The following is a 21,969-nucleotide window of genomic DNA, read 5'->3' on the forward strand; positions in this document are numbered from 1 at the left end:
GTGCTGTTTCCGGAGTGACAGGATATTCTGGATGGATAAGATTGGGGTAGGGGCCGCCTCCTGTCAAGATCCATGAGGAAGGATTTTGGGCATTAATTTCAGTCATGTCTCCTCAAAAGAAGGGAAAGCCAGCTTTGAACCAGCCTCTCCAGTCAAAGCAGTCAGGGGACGGCCACGCCCTTGTGCCCTTATGTCTAGGCTAAGTGTCCTTAACACTTGGGGAGCCCCACCAAGTCTATCAGTCATCTCCTTCAGTAGACTAGACCTATCGATCTACCTTTGCACCCCAGAATCTCGACATTTGCGGTTAGTGATGTGCCGCTCCTGGACATGTATTAGATTGCCCAGATTTAAGTGACACATCGGTTTTTGCTATACCCAGTTTAGCACAAGTAATTCAGTTTAGTTTAGTTTAATGGACTCTTCAGTCCATTAGTCAGTGTGCAAATGAGATTTTTACCGAAACAGTTTGTTTTGAATAACATCGTTTCAACCACTGTGCAGGTGGCATGACTAGTATTTTGATGTGTATGTGGCTAAACTAACTTCTGTATCAGGTATGTCTTTGATGCATTCTTCACCACTGGCATTGTAACATTTAAACCCACTGTACTTCTGCAGTACTAGAACTAAAATAACATATCTTTTCTATAGTTGTGTTGATGAGCTGATTCCATTTTATTTCATACTAAATACAGAAATTTTCCCCAGGAGGGTTCAATTCTGGCTGGTTCGCCCACACATCATTGATCAAAATTCACATTTAAACGGATTAAATAAGCATAAAATACAATGTACAGGATTAACCAGCTCCCAATTTTATTCAAACAGCTGTTAAAACTATTTATTAACTTTATAAACGTTTTGAAACAAAAATAGAGTTAGAGTTAAATAGAGATATTCTTGGCTTATTTCTCGCAAATCTCTTTGGCAAAATTTCTAAAAGTACTTAGCCGAAATTTTACGAACCTTTTTTTCATAAATAAACACATAGAACTAGAAAATACACATAAATAAACACAAAAGTTCTCTAAGAAATGTAGCTCTGACACCGAGGTTTTATCTTATGCCCTTTAAATTTCCAGTCATTTTGCTACTTGGGATCTGTGTCACTCAAATACTTCATTCTAACATACAACCTTTATAAAAGTTTGTTCAATTAGTGTTTTCAATAACATTCCTGTTACAACCAAGATGTTTTGTGGTTTAGGTTTCTAGACAGTAAGATGGAAAAGGAGGCTGGGATGGGAATTTGATCTAATAACTGTAATTTATTTGAAAATATTTTGGATGTCTTGCTGACAGTTACTGAAGACTTATGATGCCTTTGTTGGTTACTGCGTGATATTTTTGATCTGCTTGAGTGAGTTGAGGTAGAAACAAATTACTATAACAGATTATAATAGAACAGACTCCAAGTTACTGGAATTTATGGAAGAAGCCATTATTTTCTGGGACAGGATTTATTGAGTCCTACTTTTGTAAATACTTTACTGAATTTGTTACATTGTCCTAGAGTAGATTTACTCGTATATGAGTTAGGCAGCACATGGTAGAAATATTCTCCGTCTCCCAATCATTGTTCTGACATGGAGAATAATTTATTTTGTATTTGTAGTTCATCACAATGTACAAAATGTTAAAACACATTCTATAAATCTCATTTCTATTTGTGAACTGACTAATATTTACTATGTTATTAAATTTAAATAATTATTTCTCCTAATACTCATAACTGATTTCAGAAACGTTAGGGACAATGTATGCATCAGGTAAGTCAGATCAATAATGGCTCTTTTGCAGCTACAGGAGGAGTTGACGCTGTACGTGAATCACTTATAGTGCTGTAAAAACTGAATTGAACTTACATTGGTATTGTTGAATGGCGGGTTGCAGACTCCTGGAAACAGAGGAAGGACCACAGGAACACCTGTTTCTAGGAGCAGTCCTTTCTTGCAAATAGACAAACTGAAACCAGTAATAAGAATATCACATTCATATTGAATGTCAGTAAAATTCACATCTGAAATTTAAAATTTTGTGCACTTATGTATTTTAAAATTATTAATGAAGTAAGACTGATACTTATAAATAATTACTTGTATTTAATTAAACTTTTATTTTTTATTCAGGTTATATTTATCTGCTTTCGAATTTCTTCCCAACTGTGTGACAATAAGTATGTTCAGGTATTCAAGGGTAACACAATGATTTCACCCGTTTTACCTCTTGCCGAAAGTGTCCATGAGAGAGATTTTGTCTATACTCCACTTGGCCAGGCCACTAGATATCCAGCCACTGTAGGCAGTATAGAGGATCTCCAGTGCTGTAAAACTCTGCAGTGCAGGGTGTGGTACTATGATCTTGCTTAGGCTTGCACCAACTTTAAGCTCTTCATCGTCCTTCCTAAAAACAAAGTACTATGACAGATTATAGTAGAATATATTATTGCAAGGCACTGGAATCTATGAAAGAAGTCATTTAAGAGATAGGATTTTTGAAGTACTTCTAAATATTCTCTTTCTCCCCATTCATTGCACTGACATGAGCAAATATGGAAAATTGTATATTTTATATTTGGAGTTCTTCACAATCTACAAAATATTAATAAATTCTATGGATCTCATTTTTAGTTGTGGTCCGACTTATTTTTACTATATGATTAAATTTTAAAATAATATTATTGTAGCAAATTTAAAAAATATCACCCAATACAAAAAAAATAATTTAAGCAATTTAGATATTTTTGGTAAAGAATGTAAGAGCAATTTTTGCATGACTACCAATTGGCAATGGAAGGGCACGTTAATCAGGGTTCACTCTAAAAATGATGTTTGTAAAACAAAGTATTTTTGGGTTGAGTGTGTTAATCTGACCTCTTCAACAATATTGTGTATGTAATATATCCTACCACTCATTTTGGGGTGGTATGAAAAAATTATTTGTTATGAATAATAAAGAGAATATACTCTGGATATTTAAAGAGAAATCTACTGGTTATTTTTGAGTATCAGAAGAATATACGGAACAAATCAGCAGAATTTTGTATTAGCACCAAAAGTTTACTTGTTGATTAAATGTAAGTAACCAAATGATTGTTACCAACCGATGAATTAAGCGGTTATTTTCATCTGAATGATGCACTCAATGTTTTCCTTAGCAGTAATCTATTTTTATAGCAAATTATATTTTGTTGAATGGTTTCATTTGTTTCTTTTAATTCTTTCTTTCTTTCCTCTTTTTTTTCTTCCATTATTACATGGTTTATTTAATAGAAGGAATAGCTAGAAAGCCATTCTCCGGCATAAACAAGTTAATATTTTATTTTGAAAAGTTATAGTATTCCTGTTGAAAAAGATTTTTGGTAACATTACAAAATGAACTAACTCATATAGACTAAATTAGTTACTGTTACTAATGGAATATTAATGTAAGTCAACGACATCCATGGCAAATACAAAAATGACATCTTATTATCTATTTATATTAATTATTTAGGAAATAAATAATATCATTGTCTTATTATGGCCATAGAAATAATGGCCTCCCATTCTACCTACAGCGGTTAAACTGCACAACCGCATTACAACAGCTTCCTATGTATGTAGTGCAATGGCGTAGTGAAGGGGGGGTCCAGACCCTCCCCAAAATTTTAAGACATATTAAAAAATGAAGCATGGAGCAGGAGAAAAAAGGAGAGTTATCATTACTCTTGTCTACAACATTAAATTGATTGATTTAATTGATTAAAATGACCGTTGTTAAAAATAGAATTGTCCTTTCGTTTAAATCATAAAGTATCAAACGATACTTTTGGGCTCGGCCTTTCGGATAGTGTAGTGTAATCATGGTATTTCTATAGGGCGCGGTCACGTGACGTTGCAAAGTAACCTGAACTGTAACATAGCGAACAGTTTAAATTAGTGCCCACTTCGTTCAAATTCGTCTTAGGGACATAAAATGACTGCTTAGAATTAAGTTATGACGTTGATTTTAGGTGTCATTAAACTGTAGACGTGTATATAATTATCGAAAAAAAATATAAAAAAATCACTTTTGGTCGGAAAATACACTTGAAAAACTCTTTAGAACTTCAACTAATTTGGACTTCAGTGATTGAGGTAAACGTGGTGTTTTTGGTTGAGTTAGGACGACGATTTTTGTTATCATTAAACTGTACACTGTACCTATATAATTATCGAGAAAAAAATCAATTCCGGTCGGTAAATACCGAAGAAAAGCTCTACAGATTCAAGTTTTGACGATTTTGGACTTCACTGGTTGAGTGGTTGAGGTAAAAGTAGTAGGCTACTTAGAATTATGGTAGGACGTTAATTTTAGGTATTAATTCAATGCTGACTAATACCTATATAATTATCGAAGAAGAATTGGAAAAATCACTTCCGGTCGGATAATACACAGGAAAAACTCTACTGATAACAAGTTTCGACTACTTTGGATTTCACTGACTGAGGTATTATTTCATTTTCCTTAGTATATTCCGATCGGAAGTGATAATTTTTGTTTTTTTTTTCTCGATAATTATATACTCGTCTACAGTGTAATGATACAAAAAAATCGTCATTATAACTCATTCATAAATACCTCAATCAGTGAAATCCAAAGTAGCCAAACTTATAATCAGTAGAGTTTTTCCGGTGCATTTTCCGACCGTTAGTTTGATCTGTACCCGAGCAACGCTCGAAAATTGCCCTCCTTTTCTAAGGGGTTTTCGGCCGTCAGTGGCCCAATGTCCCAGAAGGGGTATTTAATTTTCTCCACAGAATATAGTTGTGTCAATTATACGCTTGAGTGAAGCTCTGTTTTGTTCTTTTTCTTTCTTATCCAAAGAATCCAACATCACTTTGGTGCCTTCTACTCTGCCAGAATCGAACTTCGTAAAGTTTCTGTAGCTATACAAGAAAATTTGTGGTACTAGAGTTGCTGTGAGAGTTGAATTTGCCTATCACATCTTTCCACTTTCTATAAGGCGTAGTTACTAAAGCTCCATATTTTTGGTATTTACCTTTTACCAGTGAACTCATTGGCAAATAACACACAAAACGTCCCCCGGATCCCTGGTTTCGAACCCTCCCCGAACGAAATTTCTGGCTACGCTACTGATGTAGTGGATCAAGTTATTTTATTAAGGTTCATAATGAGTTTTACTAATTAAGGGACATTTACCATATTGCAAAGGGAGGTGTACTTATTCTTTTTGAAATAGAATTTTTGAAATATATATATTGTTATTTTAATGTGTGACTAGTTTTTAGACTACAAAGAGATTGAGTATTTCTATTGCATTGATGTTATTGAAATTTTGGAATGAAAGATTCTGTTATTATCGAGCTTATCCGATCAATTGATGGGATGAGTAGAAAAATTTGTTTTCTGTTTAAATATGCAATTCTAACACTAAAATTATTTAAGGACTTACATGGTGAGAACAAATGTCTCGTTGAGATCATCGTTGGAGATAAGGGTGAGCTGTATCTTGCCGTAGCTGACGACAGGTAGTACACTCGGCGTGCTATCTACCCTCACCAGGTACTGATGGGCTGAACACGAACATACAACATTTTACTCATTAGAAGTTCTGCTGATCAGTCATCATCTTTCATTGTTTACTTAATAATATTCATATGAACAAAGTATTGGATCCTTTACAATCTGTCAATAAATGACAAATCATAAATAACTCACAACATAGCAATTGTGCTTATTTTTGTCTTAATATTACCTCACAACATATCAACTGTGCATATTTTTGTCTTCTTATTACCTATATTTCAGATAAAAATTGCCCCAAATATACAAAAAAGTATTTGTTAGGAATTTAAGAATATCATTGAGAAAATGAATTTTATAGATCTTGTACAACTAAATTTGAGTATATTATTTATTGTTATGTTTTTTTATGTTTAGTTAAACAAAAAATATATTTATTGAAAGTTTTTAATCACATTAATCTTTATGTGATCATTAATTAAAATTTTTGTTCGTTTTTGTTTGTTTACTTTTATTTAGTTTCTTGACTTTAGAACGGAATAAGGCTGAACTCATTAACATCTTTAATTAAACACTAACATCAAAGAAAACCATAATTTTTATTTGTGGTTTGAAATTCTGATCAACAATTTGTAATTCTTCTAAAAATAAGATTAGTTTTGGAATTTCAAGATTCATGTTTGACATTAGAATAGACTAAAAGTGTGTTGAGAATATTACCAATCAGAGAGGAACTTATTATCAAATTGGAACTTATTAGTTTTATCAAGTTGGATTTGCAACAAAAAGTAGAAGAATCAATTTTGTAATTCCAGACATTCCGAATATTTGATTGTGGTGTAAAGATTATAAATGTTTGTACTGGAGTAAGATTAATGCCTGAACCAATCGCTGCTATAATAAATGAAAGTGGAATATACACGCATGCCACCAATACATACATACTTTCATACAATGGAACCAGACTTAGTGCGAAGAAATACGTATGTACCAACACCTGAAAATCTTAGACTCACGAATTTACGTAGAAAGTCCAAGCATTGGTAGATCCTAGAACACTAGAGGAATATCTAACAAATTTTCAAGATAAAGATGCTTTCACTAGATTAATTTGAACTGATCAGTATGTATTGCTAAACCCTGATGATATTCTGCCAGCAAATAATGACATAAATAAATAAATAAATCTTTATTTGTCGTTCGAATTCTTACAATCATTGACAATGTCATATTGCAGCCTAGGGCATGGTCAAAATAAAACAATTTTATCAAAATAATTTAAACTTAAACTAACATACAAAAAAGAAAAAACAGTGCTTTAGTAGCATAAATTAGTCAGTGAAGGTTAATTTAAAATAAACTAGGTCTAGATATATAAATTAAATAGTAAATAAACAATTGTCAAAATTTACATATAAAAATTATTATATATCTAAAATGTAATGTTTTTTAATTCTAAAAACTCGTCTAAACTATAGAAAGGGTGTTTCAAAAGCCAACTATAAAAAAGCTTAGTGAAGGTTTTATGTGGATACTTATTTACCAGAGGTTCCAAAAAATTATAGATTTTCAGCGATGTTACCATGTGACTATTTAAGGTTTTACTGAGGCGGTGATAACCAATTGCAGCATTGTTTTTAGTTCTAGTATTGTATGAATGAATTTCGTTATAAAATTTTAAAAATTTTGGATTTTTTAGAATATAGTTAATTAAATCAAATATATATAGATTGATAACCGTTTGAATCTCTAACAGAATAAAAAGTGGTTTACAATGTTCCAGCGGTTGAGAATTAGTCATTACTCTAATAGCTTTCTTTTGAAGAATTAAGATGTCTTCAGTTCCTGAGCAGTTGCCCCAAAATATCAAACCATATCGAAAAACTGCTTGGAAATACGCAAAATAGGCAGTCCTCACATAGTTTTTAGGAACAGCACTCTTAAGGCGACCTAACAGGTAAATAACTCTAGAAAGCCTCTTGCTTATATATTCTGTATGTTGGTTCCAGTTTAGTTGGTTATCTATATACATTCCTAAAAATTTTACATTGGAGCTAAAACTGTTATCAAGAGGGGCCAAATAAGGTTTCAAGCTAAAAATTATATTTTGTGTCTTTTCTTCATTTAATAGAAATCCATTAGATCGAAACCACTGGGAAGCACCTATTAAGGTTTCATCTGAAAATTTTGAGAGTTCTCCAATGTTATTTGCAATGTTAATAAAAGTTGTATCATCAGCGTAAAGTATTGTTTTAGCTGTCACTGAGAAAGGTAGATCATTTATACTGATTAAAAATAGAAGTGGTCCAAGGACAGAGCCCTGTGGGACACCATATTTTACTGTAATGTCCTTGGACCTTACCCCATTGATGGTAACTATCTGTTGTCGATCATGTAAATAAGACTTGAAAAATTTCAATGTAGGATCTGAAAACCCGTAATAATTTAGCTTTGTGATAAGATCACAGTGGTTAACACAATCAAAGGCTTTGCTCAGGTCACAGAAGGTGACCTGAGCAAAAGCCTTATTTTCAAATACCTGATTAATTTGTCTAATCAAATCATCTATTGCATCAACAGTAGATTTAGTCTTTCTAAAACCAAATTGAGATGCATTTAAAAGATAATTGCTCTCCAAGAAATCAACAATCTGTTCGTAGACCAGCGTTTCAATCAGTTTTGATAGGACTGGAACAACAGAAATGGGACGATAGCTCCCAGGCTCATCCTTCGGACCCTTTTTATATATTGGGCAAATTCTGGAAACTTTAAGTTGTCTAGGAAACACCCCCTCTTTTAGTAATTGGTTGATACAGGTTGCTAGAGGATTTGCCAAACTTAAAGCTATTTTTTTCAATAAGTTATTTGACATATCGTAAAAATCAAGGCTGTCAGAATTTTTCATTTTTTTAATGGCTTTCAAAACGTTCTCTGGAGTTATATTTTTCCAAGAAAAGTACTGGTTGGACACAATAGCTGGCAGCAACTCATGACTTTGAACATTATTTACAGATGATTTTATGTTTCGTTTAACTTCATTTACAGAATTTACAAAATAATTATTGAAAGTATCAGGAGCAATGTTGGTTTTGAAATTATTAACTTGAACATTATTATTTTTTATAATATGCCAAGCCGATTTGCATTTATTACTACTTTGCTCTATATAATTTACATTACTAGCTAGTTTTGCTTCTTTGATGGACTTTTTATACTGATATTTTATTCATTATACCTATCTCTTAAGGAAACATTTTGATTATGATTGCCCTTTATCAAGTCACTAAGAAACAATAATTTTTCTTTCATTTTCCTTAAATTGTCAGTATACCACATTTTATTCTTTTTTTTTTGATAATTGTTCGGTTTTAATTTTTTTAATACTTTAAAAAAATTTATATTGTTAATGATAACAGTGAACAGAGACTCAAACATGTATTCCGCACCATTGAATTTAGTTAGATATATTAAATTTTTCCAGTCATAAGTAGCTAGCTTTGAAGACAGATTTTCAAAATCACATTGAGGGATAAACAATTTAATGGGATAGTCAGTTCTAGAGTTATTGTAATCGTTTTTAGTAAATGTTCTATTTTTCATCCTAATGTTGACAGTGATGCCATCATGATCAGAGAATGGGAATTTGAACGTACTGACTGAGGCTGTCTTGAGAGAATGTTTTCTTATAAAGACATTATCTAGACAATTTTTTCCTCTAGTTGGTGTATTATTTAAATAGTAAAAATCATACTGTCTTAAGATATTAAGCAGTTTGCTAACTGTTGCAGTGTTTTTTGTAACATCAAAGCAAATATTAACATCGCCTCCCAATATAATATCACAATTAGTCTTTTGCGTAATATATGACAGCAATGTGTCAAGAGTGCATAAAAATATATTGGGGTCACCATTTGGAGAATGATACAAAGATACTATCAATATTTTAAGATCATCAATAAAAATAGCAGAAGCTTCAAAGTTTAATTCATCACAGAATCCACTAATGTCCCACTCCCTAGATTGAAATTTACCATGTACAAATATGGATGTCCCCCCTCTAATGTGGTTCTGTCTGCAATATGCAGCTGCACAGTAATAATTATCCGGAAATGATAATTTAATTTCATCATATCCAAGCCAATGTTCTGACAGGCAGATTACATGCACATTAGGCATACTAATAAAAAAACTTGCTAAGACATCAATTTTATTTTTTAAACCTTGTATATTTAAAAATATTATGTTAAACTCTATGAAATGCTGATTAGATGGATTTCCAGAAAGAGTGCGGAGTTCAGTGATTGAGCTAGTTCCTGTTTTACATTGGCTAAATTGGTAACTTATTAATAGTTGGGTTAGGTGAAAAGACGTGATTACTTAAATGTATTAAACTATTATCTACAGAAGAAATGTTCCGAAACGTGTCTTGCAGTGTAGTATCAGCCACATTGACTTCTAGCACATCATTTGATATAGAAGCATTTAGAGCATTAGAGTCTTTAGTAGTGGTTTGAGTCAAGTGTAAAGAAATTTCACACTTCAATTTTGCAACAAAATCAGAGTGCATCAGTCCATTTCTAAGTTTACCAGCAGATGCTTCGTCAGTTGTAACTATCTTGACACAGGCATTTGAAGCTTTCTGGAAGAGAATAAGATTAGCCACAAAATGTTCTATGGTAATGTGATCCCTTACACATCCCATTGGAGAGCAGATCAGTGTTCTTAGTTTTCTTCTTTTAAAATCTTCCGTTAGTTTAGTGAAAGCAGTATCATAATCACACTTTTCTGGCTTTTGATGATATATTTTTTTTGTCACCAGACCATAAACAGATGCTCCAAACCTGGATGTCTGATAAGTCAAAAAATCGTTGAGACAATGTGACTGGGTGGGTTTCCCAAAACGGTCTCTGAATACCAGCGCAACCCCTGCACTCATCTGTTTATCATCACAGAGGTCAGCGGAGATACAGTGGGCAAAGCCAACTGTTTGGTCATGACTAAACTCATTCATTAAGTCATTCATGTCAGCCTCAATTACATTGATGAGTTCACAAAATGACTTGTTACTGGATTCAACTTGATTGTGTGATTTACCAGTAGAATGTGTGTTTGCCATAACACCTTTTAAATCACCAATGTGCACTTCCAAACTCTGCTGTTCCTTTTCTGGAAATACATTTTTCAGAATGTCCATAATTAAATAGCCTAGCTTAGTCCTCCCTCTGCCACTAAGGTGAAGGCCATGTCTGGTAAAATGAAATCGTTTTAGTCTGTCTAAGTCAATAAGATAGGTAGATTTGATACGAAACACCAGTTCTCTAATGTAATTATTAAGAAGGTCAATAGTGTTGTGTACTGGGCTAAATATGTCTTGGTCATATCTTCTTGGAACTGTGGTTATTATTACAGGCTTGTTCTTGCTTAAAGTAATTAGATCATTTTCCAGTGATTTATATATTGAGGAGACATCACTTTGTAGAACATCATTAGTTCCCCCCAAAAGAACTATGGCATCATCTGTTGATGACAATGCTGCTTCTGTCACTTGGAGAAGACGAGCATTCGGCATTACACATCCCACGGCTTTGATTTCGTTTTGATTTGCCCTTTCAATACCTTGAGCCACTTCATGCCCCTGGCTGTCTGAATAAACTGCCAATTTAATTTTTTTCCCAAAAGTTATTTTTGGTCTTGATTGAATTATTTTGTTATTTTTAAATTTGGTTTGGTTTTTTGTTTCTTGTAAGTTGAATGTTTTCTTTTCTATAGTTTGTTGCAAATCATGATTACATAAGATTTGATAATTATTTGAAGTTGATATTGCTGTTTTCTGTAGCTGAGGTAGCTTTTTTAGGTTAGTACCATTATTATTTTTGTTTCTTCTAGAAACTGCTAAGGTCCACTTATTTTCTGAATGATTTTTGTGTGACTTATGTTGTACTTGATTTTTAAGGAGATCTGTTGTGTTATGTGTTAATTTGTATATCTCTGAGACAAGCTCTTGGTTTTTCAGAAGTATCTTATCATAATTATCTTGTAAGATTTTATTGCTAAATTATTGATTATCAGCTCCTGTGTGGCAGATTTACTCAAACTCAGGTACCGATTCTTATGAATTATTAATGCAAGCTGGGCACGCTTTGTCAAAATTTCCCATTCAGTGGGAGGTGCTAAGGCTTGTGTTAGGATCTCAGGATGTAAAGCAAAAACTTCACCTGTTAAGGCAGAAACAATAGCATCAGTTACCAAGAGCATGTATACACCGCAGTCAATGCTGTTGTTTTGTTGAGGTGTCAGCCCTTTGATTAAAGGAAAGACTGTTGTTGGGTCTAGATAAGTACTGATTCTTTTAGAGATCTTCTTCGCATGTTCAAGATTCAAATCACTTCCTGAGTCAAAATGATAAAAGTTCTTTTGTTTTTTATCAAGCACTAAAAGGCTCCAGTGGGATCCAGAACCACCAATATTTTGAATTTCTGGCGAATTATTTACTGGAAAGAAAATAAAGTCTTTATTTTGCAAACAAACGGGTTGAATAATTTCTCTGTAGTCTTCAAGAGTTTTTATTGCTATTGTTATTACAGGACTGACAAAATAAAACTTATCATTTTGGAATGCATTGTTCAAGAGATCATAGTAGATTTGAACCGCATCATCTGATACCCATTCGGACTCTAGCAAAGATTCACAGATGTTCATTTTTTCATTTTGTGAAGCTGAAGGATTGGGTTTGTTGTTATGGTTATTATTCATTTTAGCTGAATCTTCAACTACTGTACTTTGAAGAGGTAGTGTGGTCAGGAGAGTGTTTTTGATTTAAATTCTTGGTTTCCATTGTGGCGTTGTTAAAAATCTGAGGTGTTTGTGGAGACTTAGGTGTAAACAAAGACTTTTTTTGCTTCCACTTGTTTTGGTTTGTATATTTTTCGGGGTAGTTTGTCCATTACAGTTTTGGGCTTTGCGAATTTGATCCAAGGCCAGGTTGAATTTGGCGTTATTTTCTCTCTGGATACCATATTTATTTTTAAATTCCTCATACGGATAAATGTTAGTTTGATTGCATTTTGAAGTTTCGTTCGTTCCAAAAAAAATTACACGAAAATATCTATATTTATCGTTTTTGTGTTCAATTTTATCTATTTGAGCTGGCCAAGGAGGATAACCACGGACAGCAGCAAACACAAAATCCCCTTCTTTTAAGTCATTTGTATTTTTTACCACCATTTTAATGAATAGATAAAGTTCAGATTTCAGATTTACAGGCAGGTGTCACAAAAAACACAGTTATTTAGAAATCACCAGTAAAGCATGATAAACTGTTTAGCCATATTCTGCCTCAACGTATTACACCAAATAAATAAATGAATCAGAGATATTGGTGGGCGGTCAGTTAAAGATAGTGATAATAGTAGTTGACCTTGAACTGTTATTGTCTGCCTACTAGATCTACCTGCAGACAGATTAGGTAGACAGGTACAGCTGACCGATAATGCAATCTATTATACTCTGCTCACAAATTGCCTGTTACTACTGGAGTCATGTTAGTAGGCCACTTCCTGCCAGTAACCATTTGATTATTAAATATTATTATTATTTGTTCTTCACAAACTACTTTTCAAATAGCAATTACAATTAAAATAGTGAGTGTTACTGTAAATGGTTAAACTGTGGACTGTCCCAAAACTCTTTAGTTCACTATTAAAATTTTGCTTACAACCATGTGGTTTTATCTCCTAGAAGAGTGAGTAGCATATATCTTATTGTAAATCTTACATAGTTTATATTTAAATAAAATTTAATTGCCCTGTGAAGAGTTTATACTTATACCAAACTTTTAGTCCACTTTTAACTATACTATAACTTTGTGTAAACTGAAAAAATATAAATTACTGTCACATTCACTGATACTGTCACTCACTCACTCACTCCTCTGTCATAGAAGAGCTAGAAGATGACATAGAAGCTATTGATTGTTTAAAATATTGGATTGCAGAAAAATTTCCCAGATTTATAAATGGTGGCAAAATTGACTGGAACAAATTTGAGTGCAACAGGGCATTTTCAGTGTTACCAAAACAGCCGATATCTCCAACAAGGCACGCAGAGCTGGAAAAGCTTTAATTGATTATTGTAGAAGAATTATCACAACAGGAGACACTGACATGCTTAATTCCTTCGAAAAAAATAGAAAAAGTAGATCTTGTAATGCGAATAACCAAATTAATGGGGGAAGAAACCTGCAGAAATAGATACTATCATTACACTGACAGAATCCCAAGATTGCTATGTAAACGTTATTGTCTCAATTACAGACCTGCTATGATGATGAAGTATTTTTATTATCAATGAAGGAGAACCCGTTCACCAATAATAGATGTTAAATAGTAACCTTGTGCAAGTCAATATTATAAATTGATTAACACCCTGGTAAATTTGTGAACACTCTTCTTCTCATGAGCACTAAGAAAACATGATTCACAAACTACCAAACCTCTATTTTAATCAATTTTTATAATGGTTCAGATTTGATAAAAAGTACTGCATTATAATTAAGAAATTTTAAATATTCTTTAGTTTAAAATTTTATTATGATACCTTGAATATTAGAGGAATAATATTTGTATTTATACAACTAATTAATTAAGAATTCAAGACATTAAAATGTATAATGTGTAATTAATGTATTACTTTTAATTATCAAATAAATAAAAGTCTATTGTTTCTATAAGTTATGATTCATATAAAAATTTACTAAAAGTAAAATTTGAAAAGTGATAAGTTGATATTGCAAACTGAAATTTATTAATATTACTTGTATTTGAGCTTTACTTTTAAAAATTCAAATATACAGGTTAAGTAATCTTAAATCATCTATTGTAAATGCAAAGAAGAATATTCAATGTTGTCAATACCACATTTGATGTTAAAAATCTTGACTTACCACAGAAGGGTTCCTCATCTCTGGTGACTAGGTACTGTACGCCGCGACCCTTGACTTTGTCTGCGTAGTAGCCCATATTGCTGCATAGTTCACCATCTGAACAGGGGAAGCAAGCTCCGGCTGCATACTTATCGAAGCTGTCACATCTCACGGCCGGGAACTGGCATTGTGGGCTCACACTGTCTGTGAAGAATTTGTAAGCTCTGCGGTGGTTACAGAGAGAACGCCCTTCCACCTCCGACACCGCTGCTGGCAGAGACACAGTTCTGACTTTACTTATAAAAACTTAATTGTCATTGTACAAAATAATTATTAATTGTTAATATATAAAAAAAAGCTCCGGGAACAATTTCAAACTGACTGATTTGATATTAAACTTATGAAAGAATAATTGACTAAATTGTTCCTTTATGTATAGCACAAGTTTTGTTTTTAAAAGGTAATTTATTAGGTTTTAGAATTAATATGAAGTTTGTACTTCCTTTTTAATTGTTTTCAGTGAAATTTAGAAAAAGGAAAATTATTAAAAGAAGCCTTATCTAAAACAGAGAATACACAGGTTAATCAAATGTAGAATATGATTTTTAATAAGTTGTGGAATAAGAATGGGGTGTCTAAAATATTAAGTGAAAAAGAAAAGATGAAGAAGTAAAATAAAATTGAAACACATCTTGTACTTGTCTATATGAATAAAACTAATCTAATCATTCTTAGGCACAAACAAAGAGTTGATTATTATTAAGTTTATACATGCTTGTGGGTTGTTGTGTTTGTACTCAATAAAGTTCAAATATTACATTGTTATGTTTTGTGCCCATAACTTATAATTCTATCCTAAATAATAAAATTAAAGGTAATGTCAATATAAGATGCAATGTACAATTTGCTATACAAAGCTATTTTCAGAACAGATCTTCTTCTAAGGGACAGCCTATTGCTATGCTCTTAAGCCCAAGGCCTTTTGTGCATCCTGGATGTTCAGAACAGATCAATCAATTGGTTATTAAATAGTTCACCAAATACTAATGGTGGGTATAATTCCCCTCTTAGTTCTTGTTTACATTGATATTGTTTGGTTTTGTAACAGTTTTTTCTATACTACAGTTTGCAATTAATTTCATTGTTAGAACTTTAGTTTTTTTACCTTCTTGTCCTTCTTAGAAACAAACTCATCAGGGTAAAATATCTTTCAGTGTTTTTGATAATATTTTGAAATTACATAGTGGCTAGGTAAAAATTTGAGTACATCATTGCAAGTTTTACCGACCATCCCAGATCATTATGCTCACTTGCTTCCTAGCCTTTGACGAGTTATGTATGCAATGGATGGCTGATAAAATATTTGTTTTTAAGAGTCATAGATATTTGAGACAATGAGATCATGTTCAAGGTGTCAGTTTGATTCCTAGATTTGTAACAACTACAAGAAAATAAATAAATTTAAAGAAAATTGCTTTGCTAGCTTTTGTTTGAAAAAACATAACCTGAGATCACAATTAAAAAAATATAACTCCTTGAATAAAGAAGAAAACTGTAATGATAAAATATTATATGGAAGAAATTCTTAAGTTATTTGCAAGGATTTTTCACTTGATTACATGTGTTCATGATTTAGACAGTGAAGTATTCAGTCATTGATCATATAAATTATAAAATAATACAGTTGAAAGTAAACTGAATAATATAAATGTAAAGCCTCACACAAGAATATGTCGGTGACGGCTCCAACAAAGAGATGACTGCAGCCTTTCTGCATGCGGCCACCGTTAGGATAGAAGTCCACATGGCCCATAGGTTGTGAGCTGCCCAGACCTCCTAGGATTAGATTTTCTCCATTGGAGTGTATCACATCAACGAAGTGAGCATCAGATGAGTCCAAACGTGCTCGTGGGTCTTGGCTCTCAAACAGTGGTCCCGCAGGATCCAGTCCTGTCAGTACGATGTTGGAGTTAATTTCATTTTATAGTTTAATTAAAGAGGTTTTGTTCATTTGCAATATATTATTGTGTCATTCGTATAAAAAGAGTTTTTATTCATTCTCTTTCTCTAAATCATACCTGTGATTCTACTAAGATTCTTCAGTTCAGCACCAGCAAAGCCAGCAACATGAGCTCCGAGAGAGAACCCAATCATGTGAATATTTTGGAGGGAGAGACCCAACTTTTGAAGTCCTTGAATCAACATAGCCAACTGTTTGCCGACCAGCCTAGCATTGGCCGCAGCACGAACATAATTGGGCAAAGTTGCTCCACCCTCCCAGTCCACACAGATGACATTACAATCCTCCTGCAAACATCCACTAGTTTCAGGAAGAGTTTTATTTTAGTTTTAAGTAACAGTACAAAGTAAAGCAACTTTCATAGAATAATGTAAGGCCAAGTATGGAAATTCCTCAATTTAGGCCCACCAAAAACATCCATTTAACGTAAGGAATCATGGTTGAATTTAGGATTTAAAGAGAGACGAAATAAAGCTCTTAAATTAAAAGCAGTGGAACAGTGGTGATGGTTATATTTGTATAACAAGAGGATCTATAAAATCTATGCTATCAACAAATTTAATGAGAGCAAGGTTCACATTATCAAGGTATTGAATAGTAACACACCATGGTATTGATTTATACTACTAGCAGTCACTCTTGGCTTTGCATGCAATTTTGTAGGTTTTGCTCATGTATGAGCACTTTTGGTTCAAGTTAAATATGTTTCCGACGCCTATGTTGAAATATATATGGCCGTACTCAGCCTTGGCAAACCCCCGGAAAAGATATTCGACTTGGCCCTGTCAGGCCTGTCACCGCGCCATCCATCGACGTGGTCCCATCAGATAGACGTGTGGCGAGTCTAGTCAGCTCGCTGAGATTCTGGGCTCCTGTAAAATTGTCTGGAAGAACCAGTCTTAGTACTCCCTTCTATCCATACTTTGATACATTATTTATAACAGTAGGTAATGTTCTGAGTGGAATACACAAACATAACTTTTGAATGTATGTTTTTTCTTTGATGAATTCTTTTTGATAGCTTAAATATAAACCTATTTTAAATCCACATTTAGTGCAACAGATTCTGTACTTTTATCCGGTATTAGACTGAAGCTAAAACTTGATAAAGGAAAGGTAATACTAACTCAAGTTGCAAAAACACACTGACTGCAGTATGAAAGTTAGGAAGTTTGACATCTATAACTGTTGCTGAGTCATAGTTTATTTTAAGAAATTTGATGCATTGAGGTCACTGACACTACTAAAAATGTATCTTATAATGGTTTATTGTTTTTGAATGGAAAGGTATAACCCAGCCAGAAATGAACCCTTTTCGGGAAGTAAAAGAACTTGTTTCAATGTGAACCAGTTTTTACACTGAAAACTGTTGCAAAATCAATCTGGGACTCACAGACCTCTGAAAACAAGAGGGCTCAGAATTTTAGGAGGCAACTTGTGATGCAGATTAGGTCTTGTTATATATGTCAGAGCAGAGAACAGCTATTGCATATTGAGAAGGAGAACCCTGCTCTGACATTCAACAGACTGTTATAATAGTTAACACCCAAGTATCGTGTAACACATACAAGCAGAGCTGTAGAAAGTAGGCCTTTGTCATGGCCTTTCAGTAAATCTCTTTCTCTCTCACTCTCTATGCAAAAATAATTTCCCACATGAATATTTCTATTTCATATAAATTTTTTGATTCATCGTTACTTTTTGACTATGTTCTTCTCAATAATTGCGTTCCTCACCACAGACATGAGAGCTGAACGCATCTCATAAGCCCAAACGTAGGAACAGGATGAGCCGAACCCGTGAACTATGATCTTGGTGGGTGCGGACACATTGTAGGCCTGGCCTGCCCAGTCAAACACAGCAGAAAGATTGGTGAAGGGCACATCCATGAGGGGGGTGTCACCTCGGGATCTGCGTGAACTGTACAGGAGGAACCTGGGGCAAGTACAGTAAACAATTTTACCTTTGAAATTTTTAAAGAGAAACTTAACATAAAATGAGTAAATTCTTTATTAAATTGCCATAACAAGTTTTATCTATGTTCGTTTTTCACAGATATAGTTATATTTTCAATACAAAGTAACTTTGTGAAGAAGTGGTGCAAATTTGTGAATGCTGAATCAATTAATTCACTTAACTGTATAACTTTTCTGAAAATAATTACAGTTTGCACTGTATTACACTCTCATGACCATTATACATTCATAAATTATTATTATTTTCTAAACATAATTTTTTCAAAATACATTTTGCTTACATTACATTTTGGCTATGTTACTAATGTAGAAAACTTCTAATCCTTAGTTTATTTATACTTTTTACTAAACTCTGGTGGCGAATGAAACATTATTAGAACCTTATCTTGAATTTCTGTATTTAAACCTTAAAGGGAAATTATTGTAAAGATGTAAAATCTAATTTTAAGCTTTTGTGCTACCTGGTTGCAATCTCCTCGGGAGGGCTGGGCAGGATGTCAATGTAACCATAAGGTCCTGAAGACTGGAAGCAACCAATGCCATTGTAGCAAATTGAGGACTCTGCACGCTTCGTTCTGAATGGAAAAATATAAAAACCCAATATTTTACAAAGTAATAATGATCTATTCTTTTTTTGTACATTTTGTATAATTGTAGAAATATTATTTGGTCTATCTTATATTGAAGTACGCCTCAGAACATCACCTTTACTTCAAGTTCAGTTGATGCAAGTTTTGCACTTGAAAGTATATGAAAACAAATTAATTGATAAGTTTGGTTCCTCTCAGAAGTACGACATCAAAAAAGAAAGTTAGTAACTTATAGACAGCATCTAATAATTATTTTTACAAATAACGTAGCTATGGTGAGAAGGGTTGTGTCAGTGTGAATGTTGTCACCATCTGAAATCTGACGCTGTTACAGACTTGAGTCATGTTCGTCTGAAGAGATCCAAAAAAAGTTGGTGACAAAGAAGCTCTTTACACCATTTTGATATCAGATACAATTAAACTACAAACTATAGGTGAAATGGCATTCGCATTGTCCCATAGGTGCACAATTGAGTGCACTATAATGTTTGGACATCATTGCATTTAATTATTTTTGTATTTTTTTTTTTAATTACAAGGAGCTTTTAATCTGAACTTATCAGAAGACAATGTGATATTGCAGGGTGAGAACAGATCTTGGTGTACCATTAAAGTTTGATTATGCTAGTCAAAATTCTTATACTTGTTTATTTCTTTGGCATTTCTTATATGTATCAAAGCTGCAGCAGGCATGTTCTTTTGCCAATGTCGGTTTCAGTGTCTAGCACACTGTTTGTAAAACTGATAATTCAGCACCAACAGTTTTTTTTTCGGGTTGCTTAAACAGGACTCATGAATTTTTGTAAATGGTTCTAATATTTACTTTGTTCTGAAACAACTCAAAACAGATAAAGACAGTTTACCCCCCCCCCCCCCAAAAAAAAAATGGGGAACTAAAATTTGAAAAATGTGCCACCTTCAGAGGGCAATGTCATAAAATTTTGACTATTTAAAAAGTTGGCACTATTAAAACTTTGATTAATCCTTAAATTTTTATTCTTTTGCTTATATTCAAATATTGTCAGAGGAGGAGGCTATATTCAACCCATATACCTTTCATACAAGTGATAAATTGTTGTTTCAAGTGTAAAGAATTGTTAACTATCATCAGGAATGTTCCCCTAGAAATTTAATGGGGAGGGGGAGAATAATAATTTTATATATATACTAGCTATTAGGAAATAAAAGAAAGTAAAAATATTAATAAGTATATGTGTGTTAACATGGTTTTAAAATGTTGAATGGTTTTGGTTGTATCTGACTAAAAATACTCAATAGGTAAAACAGAATTTCAGGAAAGACTGGTCCCTCTTGGAACTCACTATAATAACATACATCAGTAGAAAGTCAAGATGAAGTTCTAGACTAAGCATGCTAAAGTTAAAGTAACGTTAATGGTACTAATAGAGGCATTGTATAGTACAAATTGCTGTGCCAAAGGAAGAATATGCGGTAGTGACCGACCACAGGAGCTGACCACTTTCACTGTCTACAAGGCCGTGGCTGTCCTGAGTAGGCTAGCACTCTCTAATGCTATTTGTGTCAGGTGTATCGCAGGTACAAGTATGAGGTAGCAAATTCAGCATTCCAATTTTCATTAATATTTAGGTAAATCCTGCAATTTTGGTGACATCCACATATGGTGTATATTTTTATGGCACAATAGGACAATGGATAGCAAGCCTTTGGTTTCATAACCCATACCTCCAGTAGTTCTAAAAGTTTATTGTAATTTATGCACTAGAATTATAAAGTATGCAATAGAATAACTTATAATTTTTCTTCCTTTTTACGTATGTTCCACTGAACCAAATCATATGAAAATAAAATATGATTATAAATGGAAAGAGACCATTATATTTTTAATACATGTATATGACATTAAAATTGAATTCTTAGCGTATTATAAATGTTTGTAATGATTTAACCATATTATATATTAAATGATGTACAGTTTGAACTTAATTTTGCGTTTTTTTAAGAATTAAATAAATAACTGAAATTCTTAAATGATTTAGACAAATAAGAATACTTTTGAAGCAATGCACACAGATCCTTTATCACTGATATAGCCAAAAGGTGATTATAGGTGTTACAACCCTCTCCCACATTAGGTCTTTTAAAAGGGATCATAACATGGAATCAAGGGGAAAGGTATTGAAAACATTAATCCACCTTTTAAGGAACAGACAGCTGTCAACCAACAAATTTATAATTGGCGTAACTAACCATCTTGCATGGTTATTTCTGGAATTGTTTGGCACATTTAAAAATTCCAAGTAAACCACCTTGTCCCTTTGAAAATCCAGGAATGCCAATTGTCCCAACCAAATTTCAAGTCTTTAAGAGCTGTCTATCAAGAGTTATCCAGAACAGTCACGCGAGTTTAATAATGCTCTGTGGGGTTCTTAATAATTCATTAAAATTTTTCTTTAGAAAGCTCCAAAACTCGGAAGTGAGATTTTATACATTTATCTACAAAATGTGTGTAAATATATCGGATGTGTGGGTTTATGAACTTTCTTTCACATTCTAATGAAACAGTTTTGTTAAACAGGACCAAATGTGAATATTTCTGTTTCTGTTATAATGTTACTTTGAATCTCGTTGTCTACCTGTGTGAGGAGCGTCGCTGCCTCCAGGCCGCCATGGACTCTTGAACTGACCGCAGGATCTCGGCATCCCGAACCTCGTCCTGCGCCTCCTGCTCAGCGGTCGCCCATGGCGTGCCGACACCTCCTCCCCCCTTCCATGCTGCAACATCAAAACATATGGGGTTAAATGTTACCACATACAAGTATTGTAATATGTGTCATTGGGATTGCAGCCAGTCTTCTAGATTGAACAAAAATAGCAAACATGAGGGAGATGTATTCATTAACAGACATTACACCGATACTACGGAGTATAGAAGAACCCAGTGGAACATAACTAAAGAGTTATTGAAAAACA

General features: G+C 33.3%; 1 protein-coding gene across 1 annotated transcript in view; it reads right to left on the bottom strand.

Moving 5' to 3' along the window:
* Positions 1-21,969, bottom strand: part of LOC124368929 — a 118,036-nt gene that overhangs the window by 8,564 nt on the left and 87,503 nt on the right. Inside the window, 9 exon segments of the mRNA XM_046826484.1 lie at positions 1,869-1,968; positions 2,227-2,406; positions 5,441-5,561; positions 14,453-14,698; positions 16,154-16,381; positions 16,510-16,738; positions 18,188-18,386; positions 18,889-19,002; positions 21,633-21,771. Coding sequence (XP_046682440.1) covers positions 1,869-1,968; positions 2,227-2,406; positions 5,441-5,561; positions 14,453-14,698; positions 16,154-16,381; positions 16,510-16,738; positions 18,188-18,386; positions 18,889-19,002; positions 21,633-21,771 — 1,556 coding nt within the window.

This window comes from Homalodisca vitripennis, chromosome 1 (genome assembly GCF_021130785.1).
Source record: "Homalodisca vitripennis isolate AUS2020 chromosome 1, UT_GWSS_2.1, whole genome shotgun sequence".
Classification (NCBI taxonomy): Eukaryota; Metazoa; Arthropoda; class Insecta; order Hemiptera; family Cicadellidae; genus Homalodisca; species Homalodisca vitripennis.